At 46.8% G+C, this 15,306-nt stretch overlaps 1 protein-coding gene across 2 annotated transcripts in view; it reads right to left on the bottom strand.

The window, feature by feature from the left end:
- Positions 1-15,306, bottom strand: part of Map3k9 (mitogen-activated protein kinase kinase kinase 9) — a 73,303-nt gene that overhangs the window by 12,852 nt on the left and 45,145 nt on the right. For both annotated transcript variants that reach the window (XM_021179172.2, XM_021179173.1), the window contains exons 4-8: positions 7,661-7,809; positions 6,672-6,847; positions 4,526-4,766; positions 3,073-3,195; positions 2,133-2,286 (exon numbers count right to left, since the gene is read on the bottom strand). In XM_021179172.2, the coding sequence (XP_021034831.1) occupies positions 2,133-2,286; positions 3,073-3,195; positions 4,526-4,766; positions 6,672-6,847; positions 7,661-7,809 (843 nt within the window). The remainder of the gene's footprint in view (positions 1-2,132; positions 2,287-3,072; positions 3,196-4,525; positions 4,767-6,671; positions 6,848-7,660; positions 7,810-15,306) is intronic.

The raw sequence follows: 15,306 nt of genomic DNA on the forward strand, positions 1-15,306 counted from the left end.
TTCTCCCTACAGACATGTACTGTTAGATGAATGGGGGGGGGAATTCTCCCTACAGACATGTACTGTTAGATGAATTGGGGGGAAATTCTCCCTACAGACATATACTGTTAGTTGAATTGGGGGGGGATTCTCCCTACAGACATGTACTGTTAGATGAATTGGGGGGGTTCACTTTACTGAATTCAAGGGCTTTGCTGTTATAATTTTCTTCAGTCAACAGGCACTACAATTAATAACATTATGATGGAGATATCTCTAACATTTCTGACATCAAAGACAACGGGACTCAAGCTTGTTAGAATACACTTTCATTTCTTCAGTGAGAATTGGGAATAATGAAAACCCAAGGCATGTGCTTCCTAATTGTCTCAAAAGCCTGCAAGGGCAGATCTATGTAAGAAGAAAGCAAAGCACAGAGTTAACACTGTCGCAGTGGAAGAAGAAGAAAGTTAATTTACTATCAAGACAAACACAAGACAAACACAAGAACCTTTAAGTGAAGCGGAAGCAGCAAAATCACTAGAATCCTCCTTGAGGAGAGGAAGGACCTGCAGGAAGGAAGAAAAACTACTGTGCACACTCACTGAAAATGGAGTGAAAAACTTAATTATCAGACACCACCACTAGCCTGGTTAACCTTAGAATTTATACTAATGTCTGAGGTAGCCAGTGACAGGGTGACTGGGTTCCTCAAAGCCAGGCCATGAAGGACAGACTGCAAGTTCTTATCCACTCTCCTCTCCTGAGCTCTGTTGGCCTGTGACCCCAAAGGCCTACAAGTCTTGTCCTACAAGTCTACATTTTCTATTTAAAGCAACTTAGGATTTCAAAGCCTTACTTGACAGTATACATCCATTCTTTTTTTTTTTTTTTAATAAATCTAATTGTTATTTTTTTCCCCTTGAGCTCAGACATGAAGAATGGAGAGTTTGAACATACAGGTTTGGAAGCCCCATTCAGTGAGCAACAGGAAGTCACTGGAAATGATGCTGCAATTGCTATCCTCACACTCAGAAGAGCAGGAAGTACTCTAGAAGAAATACAAACCGTGCTGCTCACACTTCGAGTATTAAGTAGATGACATGGAAGGCAGAGAACCATCATCCCAGCATAGTAATTAGGTGCGTTCACCATGAGCCAGCTAATTGATGCACTTCATAAGAGGAACTCAGCTAACCCTTAAGCTAGGCACTAGTCTTATGCCCATTTTGTAGCTGAGAAAACATGAGCTCTACAGCTCCCTGTGGAGCTGAGTCCTTGTCCAAGACCCTCTCTGTGCCATCAGGAGGCCTGGCCTATGAAAAACAGAGATGCAAAGAATTTGCCTCCCAGGCCTCCAGCCTACAAGTGAGGATGCAGCGCACCTAAGGCACCGGTTGCCTAGAAGGCATTAGCATGTGGTTAGCTGGGGAGTAGCAAGGCAGTCCAAGGGGCACAGTACATCCCAGGGCAGTGCCAGGGCTGAGGTCCTGTGCCGGCCTCTGCTTCAGGATAAAGCCCTTTCGGACCCTGCTCTTCCTCCCCTTCCTCCGAATGGACGGTTTATGGGGAAGCCTCAGGTCTTAGCCCACTCAGACCAGCTTCCTGCATCCCCATCCTCTTTGGGTTACTTGCTGCTTTGAGAACACCTGCAGGAGCAGCAAACCAGCGGACTGAATCCGATCCCGCCTGCCACTTGTCTTTGTGAGGTTTGAGAGGAACACAGCCACATGTGCTCATTCACTTATGTGTCACGCAGAATCTGGGACAGCTTTTTTATTTCTTTGTCACCATGAAGACCCAGAAGCCTAAAATGTCATCTGGCCTTTCATAGAAAGAGCTTGACAATTCCTGCCTACAAGGAAGCCCAGGGTCAGGAGACTGGACAATTCTCTAGAAGGGTCAGGAAGAGCTTAGAAGTAGCAGTGCGCATCCATCTGTAGTCCCGGCACTCGGGAGGTGGAGGCAGGAAGACAGAGAGCTTGAACACAGCTTGGACTAGCCCAGCCCATCTTAGAAAATAAAACAATAAACCTGTATACTTTTCCAAACATATTAAAATAAACAAGAGAAACAAAAGTATTTCCTATCATACTTTAAAATGTTGTGCCAGTCTGTGAGTGAGAGAGACATTCACATCATCTGCCTCTTACCCTTCATCTCCTGATGTGAGCTCTTTCTGCCCAAGTGTTCCTGGTCCCCATGTCCGGCCCTTCTTCTTTGGGGCCCTCTTCTCCTCTTCCTCCCCTTCCTCTTTTGGAACAACTGAGCTCCGGCCCCAGGTTTTACTGCTTTCACCAGGTGTCACTGTGAATAACAAAGGTTGAGTAAGATAAGTATCTCCAAAAAAATGCAGACAGACAGACAGACACACACACACATACACGTGCACACACACATGCGCACACATGCACATACACACATGCACACACACATGCACGCACACACATGCACACGTGCACACACACACACACACGCACACACACACGCACACACACACACATGCACGCACACACACATACACACACGCACATGCAACACACGTGCACACACAGGCACACACACATATACACACACGCTCGCGCACATGCACACACACACAATTTATTTAGAGCAATTGCTATAGTAAAAAATAACACTAGTCCAGGTTTTGGCCTACACTAAAACTTTGACGAGTTTTCTTAAGACCTAGGCTTTGGAAAGCCTCAGCCTGGGAAGTACAGATGGAAGGAAAGTAGTGGTGCCCAGAAGGGCAGACAGTATGGAGGGCCTCAGGCGGACACCAATCTATATCGCTATCACTCCAGCTTCCAAATTGCTTTGCAAGTCCCTAAAGACTTTCCCATATCCACACCCCCCTGTGCTGCTGTCTGACTGTGTGGGAAAGGTGGAGGAAACAGCATAGAAGTGAACAACGGGACGAGGAGAAGGAAGGCTGTGGCTCTGCAAATGTATATCCATGTGTGCAAACATGGTTGGGGAAGGTGGCAGAAGTTACAGCTGGAACAAGCCTGGATTCATCAGTGGCTGAGCAGAGCAGGGGACAAGAGTCCCTGGGATGTCTGGCCTCAGTTTTGGAAACTACTGTCTCACACTGGATGGCTCGAAGACGAGGGATGATGGTGGGGCTTGCAGGAGGACTCGACCGGTTGCTGATCAGACTCTTCCTTTTATCCATGGTCGGGGAGGCCTGCACCGTGAACTTGTGCTGGAAATCTGCTTGGAGAGACAAACACGTGTGCGTCAGGGTTACCACACGGTCAAACTCATTTAAGAAATCCGATGTCTCCTGGCAGGCCTGAGGGGTAGGCCTTCATCTCCTGTTTTCTCCAGAATGGTCACATGACAAGATGAACGCACAGACAGTCATCTTCATAACGTTCTCTATGTAATGGACACAGGTAGTACAATTACAACCTAAGTGCTGCTTTCTAGTGCATGTCGCTTTGTGGATTAGTCTAGGAATGAGGATAGATGACCGGTCACCACGCATGTCCTTTCATGTACCAAATAAAGAGTGTTCAATGCTCCTCACAAATTGCAGCTGTATTAAGAATCAGATCATGATGGAAACACAAGGATTCAACAGAAATGGGGAACTGACCCACTTCTTACACACCATAATGGTAGTTTTGATACAGCATGAAGAACACGGAATGTTCAGCTCTTGAGTTCTGAGTTTCAGCCTCCTCCTCATCTGTCAGAGGCCCTGGGCCCTCCCTCACTACACTAACCTCTCCCTGCAAATGGGCCCAGAGCTTCGCCTCTGTTGCTAGTGCATAGCAATGTCCTGGTACAGCCCAGGTGCTCCGCGTGTACGCAAAGATACCATACGACTTGCAATAAACAAAACAACCAACCAAACAAACAAAGCCAACCACATCAAATGTGACAAGGACAGCTGAGCACACTCCCATAAGCACATTCTCTGATTCGATGGCTTAACTCTCTTGTCAGTGTCTAAGCCATCATCCCAAGTCACTCTGACTACCTCATTCTTTATTTCCTTAAATTCTAATAAGCTTGCTTCCCAAGGCCTTATAGATTTAGAACACAAACAATTTTTTTTTTATCTATAGAGATACTCACATGCCCCCTTGGGCACATTATACTCCACCAAGGTTCTAACTCACGGTTTCTTATCTCTTTACATTTCCCCAGGTAACAGTACTGAAAATGTACTTTTATGGGGCCACTGTGCTTCTGAGAGGCTGTATGTAAATCTTATAATAGGAACGTTTACTTGTTAACCTAATATTAAATGCACTGAGAACCGTGAGAAGAAACTTGAGACAAGTTCCTTTTCAGGATTAAGATTTCTCATCTAGGAACACCTGAGAACCCCTTCACCCCAGTGGTGCACATCCTTCTCCAATGGACAATTCCCCACAAGGCCTGGCACCCACTGAGCAAGATGGTGCACCCCAGCATGCTTTACTTCAGGAACTGTGGTCTGTGTTTCCAAGCACAGTCTAACTCCCCCCAACCCCTGCCAAACCAGCTCCCGGTCCTGCGCGCTCTTGCTCTTGCTCGCTCTGCCACTGACCGGAGGGGAGGCTGATGCGGTTGCCGTCCTTGAGTTTCAGCCGGCTCTTCCTGAACTTGCCCTTGCGTTTCTTCACCCGGGGCTTTTCCTGGCACAGCTGGTGGATGATGATGTTGAGCTCTCGCTCCAGGATGTCGATCTCCCGCTCCGCCAGCTCCTGCTCCCTACGCCGGAGCAGCTCTTCCTGGTTCTTCTGCTGGAGCGCAGCCCGGGTCAGCTCCTCCTCCCAGGTTCGGAGCTCCTACAGACAGGGGGGGGGGGGGTGGGCAGGGGCGGTAAAGAGAAGGGTGGGTCTCAGTGCAGAAAGGAGGCGACCTGGAGAGCTCTCCTTCAGCACGGGGTGAGAGGAGAGTGTAACACAACCATTCTGTGACTACAACTACAGAGGCTAACGCCACAGAGCAAGCCTGGAGACACAGGCTGACTCTTCCTACAGCAGCAGCGCCTCCTTATCCTTGGAGAGTACGTCAAGACCAACAGGGAATGTTTGAAACCATGGATTCCTCTGAACTCTGTGTGTATTATGTGTCTTCCTCTAAAATACCTCAACTATAAAACTGACTCTATAAGTTAGGCACTACAAGAGATTAATATATAGTATATTCATATGTATAGTATAATAATAACAACAACAACAATATATTGCACTAAAGTCACCAGCATTACTACTCTTGTCCTTTGGAACATTTATTAAATAAAATAAGGGTTACCTAAACACAAAGTTGCCTTATCACAATAGCAGATGAGAAACCCAAGATCAATACTGTGTGGCTTGGGTAACGTGCCAGTGTGAGGAGAATGACTGTCCCTAGGAAGGTCAGAGCAAGACAGTCTCACGATGCTTAGAACAGCATGCCATTTAAAACATGACTCTGTTCACTTCTTCAATGTTCCATTTAATATTTTCAGACTGTGGTTGACAGTGGTTAAGTCAAGCCACAGAAAGCAAAACTATAACTGGGGGAGGGGGTTTACTCTAACTACTTATTGACAAGATCCAATTTTCGTTTTTCCTACTGGCTTGTGTAATTTATAAATTACATTACGACTGTAAAGAATGGTGGCCCGGAGTTGGTGACTGAGCAATCTTGACAAAAGCCAGCCACGGTGGAGGTCCTCCGTGGAAGAGTAGCAGTAATGGAATGATATCAATGGTTCTCCCAGAGGGACCCCCAGAGATCTACCCACTGTCAGCCTCCCCACTCTGCCACCCCACTCTGTCACTACAGGCCCGTCAGTGACCTCCCAACAGCTTAGGATCACTGTGCTCCAAAGGAGACTAATCTCTCTTAATTAGATTCAGAAATTATTTTTAAACCATTTGTGTAGGGGACAACAAAGGCATTGCAGAAAAGGGCTTAGAATCCAGTGGCCCAGGCTCAGTCCTACTTCCCCCTTCCTAGCTCCAAGAAGGTGGACGCCCCTGGCCCTCAGCTGTGAGATGAGAACAATCAATCACACTGCCCCCCCCCCGCACCCCCCCTCCCCGCGCTGTCATACCAACAGGACAAAAAGGCTTTCTTACACTTTTCAAGTGGAAACAAAAAAATGAAACAATGAATCATATGCAGTTTTAGATTTTATCATTATCATATTGCTATTTACTTATTAATTTAACTCTTTCACACTATAGCCCAAGTAGTCTTGAAATCACTTTATAGCCCTGATCTCAAACTTGCAGCCCTCCTTCCTCAGCCTTCTGAGGGCTGTGAGTACATGCATGTGCCACCATGCCTGGCTATCACACTACTACTAACTCCCCAAGACTATATGTCCATCTCTCAGGTCCCCAGATTCGGCTCTGCCCAGACATCACAGGGCATAAAACTGTATATAATTGGTTTCATTTGTGTGGACACTGATTGCTAGGGTCATACCACAGAAAAAGGGAGGGCCACTGGGGGAATGACTACCAAACTCAAAAGCAGACTCCAGCAAGCCAAGAGATGCTGGCATCGCCAGATGATCTGAGCTTAGAACGCTTTCCACAAAATCATGAAAATGTCAGTTTCAGGTTCCTATCCTGTGGTGTGGACCATCAAGCAGACCCCAAGAAGGTACTGGTGTCAGTGGTTGGTACCCTGAGTCCAGACAACCCAGTGAAGCATCCCTGCCAAGACAAGACCTGCCGTCCCCTCCTCTCTACCTTTTCTTTGGCCCTGAGTTGGTCAAACATCTCCTGAATCTCATGTTTCCAGTCGTCCTGCAGGCAGTGGAAGGAGTCCTTGGGCATCTCAAAGAAACCGGACTCTTCTATAGTCGTTAGCTGGTCCAGGATACTCGTGAAAGACGGGCGCGAATGGGGGTCGGGATTCCAGCAGTCTGAATGGAAAATGAAAAGAAAGAGGAAGAGTGGGGCAGGCAGAGGCAAACGGAAGCTTCATTTCGTACTGCATACCCTCCTCATCAGAAAAAAAGCCTCAATTTCTCCTAGAAAATGGAGCCCTGAATTTATGGAGCCCGCGCAGGAAAGCACACCACCCACCATTATAACATGAAGAGGGGAAACCGGAAGTCAGACACACTGCCCTGTACACCATTGAGCAAGCATAGAACACAATTTCCTATGCTTGCCACTGCTACCAGCTTACGAGGTACATACGGTTCAAGTGGACCATGGGTGACTGTGCCCCAAATTCCTACATGAACACAAGCTACCATCCCCACACCTCAATGGGAGAAGACAAAGAGGAGAACATCAGGGAGAGTCAGGAGGAGTGAGCCTACCAGTTGCCACCACACAGTAGGCCCTTTCCTTCTTCACTTTGCCTAGCTTTGCATTTCTCACAAAATCATGTTTTCGACTCAGTGATGTTTGAGTCCCTTTCTTCCCAAACAACCTTCAGTTCTACACACAAGACACTCAGGCCTGGGAAGAATTGCCACTGTAGCTTATTTTGTAATACATAAGACGATTCTGGAATGCGAGATAGCAGGTTTTAGTTAATAATTTCTATAGTCACTGCAAAAAGGAACCTGCTTTAGCAGGGTGTGGCCACTGTCTACAAACAGCTCTCTCAACTCTTCCCCCGGTGGCTAATACTCATCTCCTTTTCCTGCAGCTGATCTCACGTCTTCCAAGTGCTGGGTAAAGGTTAACAGCCACCAGCTTTCCTCGGCCCAGGAGTTACTTACCTTCCATAAGTTTGGCAAAAGGCTCTGGACATGTAGAGGGGATAGGAAGGGCGAGTTTGTTCATGGCCACACCGTAAGCCACTGCTAAGCCATCAATGCCCCGGAAGGGCACCTCGCCAGTCAACAGCTCCCAAAGCAGTACACCATAGCTGGAGAGAGAAAGAGGACAGAAAGTCTGTAAGAAATAACAGACACTTCCTCACCAAAGTAGCTACTAAGGTTTTTCCAGACATCCCACAATGCCTACAAACTATAGAAAAACGAGTGAAATAGACACATTGATATAAAGGGAAGCCACAAAGCCTACTAGGCAAAAGCAAGGCTCTAGAGCCAGGCACATCTGGCGTCACGCCTGCCCCATCATGCCCTGCCTATGAATCCATGGGCAAATCGCTACATTGCTCTGAGCCTCTAATCCCTCCTCTGTAGTGAGCAACATCATTAGTCTCAGAAGTTGTCATGAAATCCAATGAGTCTTTAGGAGAGAAAATAAGCACTCAGTGGCCACAGCAACTTTATTGTTTTAAAACAAGGCCTCACTCTGTAGTTTAGCCTTGGCCTGAACCTCCTAATCCCCCTGTCTTCGCCTCCCCAGGGCTAGGATTCCAGGCATGCACCACCATGACTGACTGCTACTGTGAATGAGATAAACCTGTAGAAGACTCTCCAAAATAGAATCTATTTCTAGACGACTTTTGTCGCAGATACATTCTTTTTGGCTTTAGAAAAACCAGTGAGCACCACTCAACATGGATTTCGCTCCTGCAAAAGATTTAAGTGTCTGCTAGGTTAAATAAATGTCTGACTCTAGATGGCACAAGTGGGACTTTCACAGAGGCCTCTGTCTAGCTCTGTGGGGGAAGTTCCACAGGGCAGACTGCGTCAGCAGAGAAGAACAGCACACTAGCTCTGAGAACTTCTGTGTCCCTACCTACCAGGTTCAAAGAATTGTTCATAAAAACAATTCTTTATGTCCTCCGAGACAGGGAACATGAAGCACAAAGCCTAAGGAAGAATTAGTCTATGGGTCACAATCATACCAGGAACGACCGCACAGCACTCTGTCCTTCCAGGAATAAGTTAGGCCAAGAAAACACAAGCTCCAAACATCCAGAAGGAAGAGGGTCTTGCCACAAAGACCTCAAACTTATTGTAACATCCTCAGCAGTGTCCAGCTACAAGGGCCTTATTACCACACCCAGACCCTTTCAGGATACTTAGAATGTGCAGGGAGTACAGCACTTTCCATCATCCCGAATCCACACGAGGGAGGATGCAGGCAAGTGTGAGCAAGTACAGGAAGGGAAGACTTGGATGGGTTTGGTGGTCTATATAAACCCCAAGCTCCAGACACTGGAAAACAGGGTAAAAGACAGATCTCCCACACAGAAATTAGTGAGAGACACAGAAAAGCCAAGACTAGGCTACAGAATGAGCCACGACAGACGTATTAGAGCACAAAGAACCCTAAGCAGACCAGAGTGGGAAACCCAGTGGTCTTTGAGTTAGTTCCTGACCACTATGGGAAAGAGGAGTCGGAGCTCCGAGCCTAAGGGTCAGCACACACACACACACACACACACACACACACACACACACACACACACACACCAGTGAGCAGCCTGCTCTCAAGTACACTCCTAATCGTCCTGCACGGCTGCAAACAATGCACCAGCCTATGTGCCAGGGCACTGGGCGTGGGGGCCTACAGATGGCCCCTGGGGGTAATCCAGCCATCCTGGCTTTACTCTATTAAGGCACTTAGATGCCATCACTTTCTTTATGAATCGTGAGAGGGCACGGCAGCTTTAGGACTTGTCTTATCTCTCTAGGAGCTGGAAATTAGCTGGTAGCTGGTGAGAACATTGATAGCTGGTAACCCTGCCAGGGCCTCCTGAGCCTTGACTGCCATGCACTGTGGTTGCTTGATTCTGAAGAGGGGGAATCAGAGTAATATGGCTTTTAATCCTCACATTCTCAGGTTAATAGGTGTCCAGAGACGGGTGACTGCAGCGCTCACCTTTCATCAAAGAATCTTGTTTTTGCAACAGATGGAGACTATTACAGAGATCTGGTTAAAATGCAGAGTAGCAACTGTGGAAGGTCCAGCCCCACGTGCATCCCAATACAACCCTGCACCTAAGACTTAGAGGAAACTGCGAAGGAGACAGAAAAATTTTAATTCAAAGGATGAGGAGCCCCTATTAGACAATGTGTTCTAGACATGACTGGGAAGCCACACCTGTGAAGTCCCAACAAGACGGTTGCCTAAACAAGACTTGCACAATGGCACCAGTTGCTGTGCCTAAGTAGACGAGGAGAACCTTCTGGGCCCCACTCCTAGACGAAGAGCTACAGTCAGTGTCTGCTGAAGGAGGGAAAACTGGTTTTCTTCAGGTCTGAGTCCCCAGATAGATTCTCCCGGCCCAGTGGTCAGTCCTAAACACGTGTACGTATTAGCAACACTAATGAACGCAGTAGGTGGTGTGTATAAGACAGCAATCATTTTAAAGGAGGTCATAAATTTGAGAGGTAGTGGGAGGGGCTTGGGGGGAGATGGGGGGGAGGGGTGGAAAGGATGTAACTACAGCACTCATGCCTGAAACTCACAGAAAAAAGGCACATGAGTAGTGGTTGGCAGCTGTGGGAGTGAGTGCACGTGCAGTCAGATGCTCCCATAGGCTACACTGAGCGCACTCCCATCATCCTTGAACACTGCCAAGAATTACACTATTAGAGTTGAGGATGTGGGTCCATGGTAAAGCATCTGCCTAGCATATGCAGGCTGTGGCTTTGGCTTCCACACCCAGCAGGGAAAGTGTGGATGAAGGAGGAACAGGACAGGCTGGGAAATAAAGAGAAACTGTACTTCTACCAGACCTTGACTGTGACCTACCTAGACAGCAGTCACACTTGGAAGTTTTTACCAAGCAACTCAAAGAGCCCTCAGCACCCCTAGCCAGACTCCTGGGTTAGAGCCGCTCCCATCCTCAGTCAACTGCCTTCTGTACAATGCCCGTTTCTATACAGGTAACAAAACCTAGTGGTCCCACAGACCCTGTCCTCTATCTAGGCAATGATGATCAGTATCTCAGCCCTAAGTAGTGCTCTGTTCCTGTCCTGGCATCCCTTCTCTAATGGCTTCCCACTAGGCCCATGAAGATGTCTCAGGCCACATGCAAGAGGGAGGAGTCAGGGCTCTACCTTCTGAGCATCAATGAGGGAAGCTGGGCCACATGGGACTTGCTGGTCCATCTGTGATCATTCCACCTGAGGCTTAAGAGTTGAGGAGGAGGAAGAAGAAGAGGAGGAAGAGGAGAAAGAGGAGAAAGGAGAGGAAGAGGAGGAGGACTGAGGCCTGTGCATGGCACACAGTAAGGGTTCGATAAATGGCACTTACTGTTGTAAAGGAATAACAAACCAGCTTAGGACCAGCTCTCTGCAAGCCCCTAGTCAGGTGTCTGCCCTCTCTGGAAGCCCTGCTGGGTCTGAGCTGTGGTGAGCCAATCATTCAAAAAGAGGCTCCCCAAAGCACAGGAGCAAAGCTTTTTGTGGGTTTCCAGTGTAGAGGTGTTGTACTAATGGTCATGAGTGGGTATTTCCCTCCAGGAAAGATGAGAGATCTTCTGGAACCAGAGTATGCTTTAGTGGAGCTGGGTGAGCCCCATATAAAGGAGTTAGTAAACCACAGCTCTAAGAAACTCTCACAGCACAGGAGCTAGGAATGCTGGGACAGGCAGGCACAGTACGTTTCCAAGCAGTCACCAACCAACTAGGGACAAGGGGCTTACATCTTAGGAACAATTTTATTATTTAAAAGAATTTATAATTAATCTGTTTAACTACAGGGGGAGGTGCAGGGCAGCATCGGACCCAGTTAGAGTTCCTGGCAGTTGTAAGTTGCCCAGTGTTGATGCTGCAAACTAAAGTTGGGTCCTCTGCAAGAGCAATATGTACTCTTAGCCACTGAGCGTCTCTCTCCAGCCTCCCAGGGAACAATCGAAGCTAGAGAGTCACTAACTGTGCTGGACAGTTTTGTGTCAACTTGACACACGCTAGAGTCATCTGAGAGGAGGGAACCTGAACTGAGAAAATGCCTCCATAAGATCCTGTTGTAAGTAAGCTGTAGAACATTTCTTAATTAGTGACTGATAGGGAGGGCCCAGCCCATTGTGGGTAGTGCCATCCTTGAGTGGGTGGTCCTGGGTTCTTTAAGAAAGCAGACTGAGCAAGCCAGGCCAGGAAGCAGCCCCCCCCCCCCCCCATGTCCTCTGCATCAGCTCCTGCCTCCAGGTTCCTGCCCTGTTGAGTTCCTGTCCTGACTTCCTTCAGTGATGAACAGTGATGTGGGAGTTTAAGCCAAATAAACCCTTTCCTCCCCAAGTTGCTTTGGTCGTGGTCAGCAATAGTGACCCTCACTAAGACACTGGTAGACTGTATAACAATAAGCTCTCCCTGTTAGGGAACTGAGAGATTTCATCAGCTGCCTCTCACTACAGCTCCTACAAGTAGTTTTTAATCTTACACTTGTAATAGGGTATTCAGTAACAGGGTAAAAGTGGAAAGAGTTGTGTCTATTCCCCCACGGAAGAAAAGCCCCTGTGGTGCCCTAAATTAGGTGTTCACACTCTTCCTACTAGGAACAGGCATGGAAGCTGGTGAGGTTCTGGACACATCCTATCACCAGCAGAAGCAAAGAACAGAACCTGAGAGAAGCGAGACAGGACAGGAAACATGCCATCCTCTAAGGAGAGGTAAGGGAACTAAGAGCTCCCAATGGCTGTGACTGAGGGGTGGGGCAGGGGTATCTCTTCCAATCACTTTCTCTGAGAGAATTTTAGTTGGACACACAGTAGCTAAAGTCACATTTGGTGTCTCTTCAGGGCCAAGTGGATAATAAGCAAGTGGACAGAGGAGCTGTGTAAACGTGCAGACTGTCTCCAAAGCCAAGGCCAGCGTGTGGGCATGAAGAAGCCTGGTCTCCTTTCCTGCAGACTGTCAGGCAGAAGTCACCGCAGCTCACGTTAAAGCACTGGGACAAGGACAGGGAGGGACCTTGAAGAACCTGAGTCTCACGGGCAAAGCCATTCTGCCAGCTTGGGCTGCCTCGACTACTCCTTGAAGCAGAAATACAGTTCTTTTGGTAAGTGTCCCCATCAATTGGCCTCCTTGTGATACCAGGTGAATTAATACATCAAACAAGGCCTAATTGGCATCAGCCTCACTAGTGTGTAGTACAACATTGAGATCTATAGCAGCTGCCTATCAGGCCAAACACTTTACAAGGAGGAAAATGCACTCCCCAGTGGCACTTCATTCTGCACTAACATATGGCGAGATGCAAGTGGACACAGTTCAAAGCGGCTCTGAAGGAAATTAGAGAATGGGAGTGTCTCATATTTATGGATTGGAAAACCCAGATACTACAATGTCCACACCCCAATAATTCACAGAGTAACCATAGTTGTTCTGTAAATCTCAGGCGTTATCCCAGATGGTGGCAGACAGGAAAGCAGGAGGACCAGGAGGTCCAAGCATCCTGGCCTGAATGTCTACTCTGAAGCCAGCCTGAGCTGTTTGAAACCAGTTTTATCTTTTTTTTTTTTTTCTCCAGAGCTGAGGACCAAACCCAGGGCCTTGTGCTTGCTAGGCAAGTGCTCTACCACTGAGCTAAATCCCCAACCCCTGAAACCAGTTTTAAAACAAGAAAAAAATCTTATTTTGCAAAACTAGCAAAATGATGTTAAGACTTATAAAAAATGGCAGTGAACTCAGAATGACCAAAACAATTTTAAAAAGGCAAAACTGGAGGCCTCTCATATCCTAATGTTAAAACTTACTACAAAGCTGCATTTTAATCAAGAAAGGGTGATATTGCCTTATGTGCGGACACAGATATGTTAGCAGAGAACTGTAAACCCGGAATAAACCCTTGCATTCCTCATGAGCTGTTTCAGGCAGAGATGAGCGAGTGTTTCAATGGGAAGAGAGCAGTCTCTTCAATGCATGGTACCAATACCAATGAACCGACATGAAAATATAACGTTTGGTCTCTGCTTCACACCACATGGAAAATCAAATCAGCATGGATCAGAAACCCAAGGGTAAGAATCAATATTACAAAATTCTTAGAAGGAAACACAGCTAAGACTCTTCACAGCCTTGGCTGAGGTCATACATTCTTATAACACCAAAAGTCAGGTGATAAGAGGAAGCCAAGAAACATGAGGAGTTCAAAGAATACTACTGAGAGTTATCAAAAAAACACAGAGTAGAAAAATATGTAATATTGAAATATTTTAAAACTCAAAACTAACAAGAGATAATCCAGTTTTTAATTGGCAAAAGAGTTGAATAGACACATCTCCTGGGGAGACATGCAATTCATGATGAACAGTCATTCAGGAAATTCAGATTGACAGCACAGTGAAACCCTCCCTCACAGATGAGGTCAGCTGTAACTGAGACAGCAGCACCAAGTGGTTACACGGAAGTACCGGAGTTAGTCTTAGACCAATGGAATTTACACGGAGCACCTGTGACAGTTTTCTAGGACCTCAAAAAGTTACACATACACTTAGTTGCCTGACTTCATGCAATTAAGGTACATGCCCGGGTAAATGGAAAAAGTATGGTCACAAAAGAATCTGTGTGTCCATGTCCACAGCAGCCTTGTTGGTAACATTCCCCAAAGTGAAAGCCACTCACTATCTATCCTGGTGAATGACTGAATAAGCATGGCCCACCTGACTTTAGAATCATGGAATACTAAAAAGCCATAAAAAGAATGAATTTCTAATGAAGATACAACATGGATGGACCTGTAACCATCCTGTTAAATGTAAGGCGTGAGTGACAGAGGAACATGCATCGTGTGGTTCCACTGACATGGTGGCAATGAGCGGCTGCTCCAGAGGCAGAGAAGGTCAGGCTGGGAGAGTGACAGGCAGAAGGCATAGACTTTCTCTGAGGTTAGAAACGTCCTTTAGAAATAGTGATTGCAGGGGGTTCAATGATGGCCCTAAAGATACCTGCCAATGTTCTAGAATTCAGAATCCACTTGTGGACTGGGGCTCCTCTGGAATCTCTAGCATGAGGCCCTGCTGTACCTATCTCATACTTTTGGCCTCCAGAGCTATGAAAGAATAAAGCTCTATCGCTTTCAAGCCTCTGGTTTGTGCAAACGTGTTAGAGCAGTGCAGGAAGCCGGTAAATGTGGTGAGCAACGTTCAAGTCACTCACTAACTTACTGACATTTGGCTTTACTTGGGTTTTGTTTTTGTTTTTATGAGATACGGTCTCATGTATCCCAGGCTGGCTTTGGCCAGCTGAACCTCTGATCCCCCTGCCTCTTCCTCTTGAATACCAGGATTATATACCCACACCATCCTACCTAATTTTCTGCATCTAGGGTCCTATGTACACTGGGCAGGTAATCTACCCACTGATCCACATTCCAATCCTAAAGTCAGTTTTATAGATTCTAAAAAGCACTGACTTACATATTGTAAAGGGTGTACTTTATGATATGTGACTAGTATCTCAAGGAAGTTACCTTAAAGGTAATACACAAATACAGAAGCATACACACTCTCTCTCTCTCTCTCTCTCTCACTCTCTCTCTCTCACACACACACACACACACA

This window comes from Mus caroli, chromosome 12 (genome assembly GCF_900094665.2).
Source record: "Mus caroli chromosome 12, CAROLI_EIJ_v1.1, whole genome shotgun sequence".
Lineage (NCBI taxonomy): Eukaryota > Metazoa > Chordata > Mammalia > Rodentia > Muridae > Mus > Mus caroli.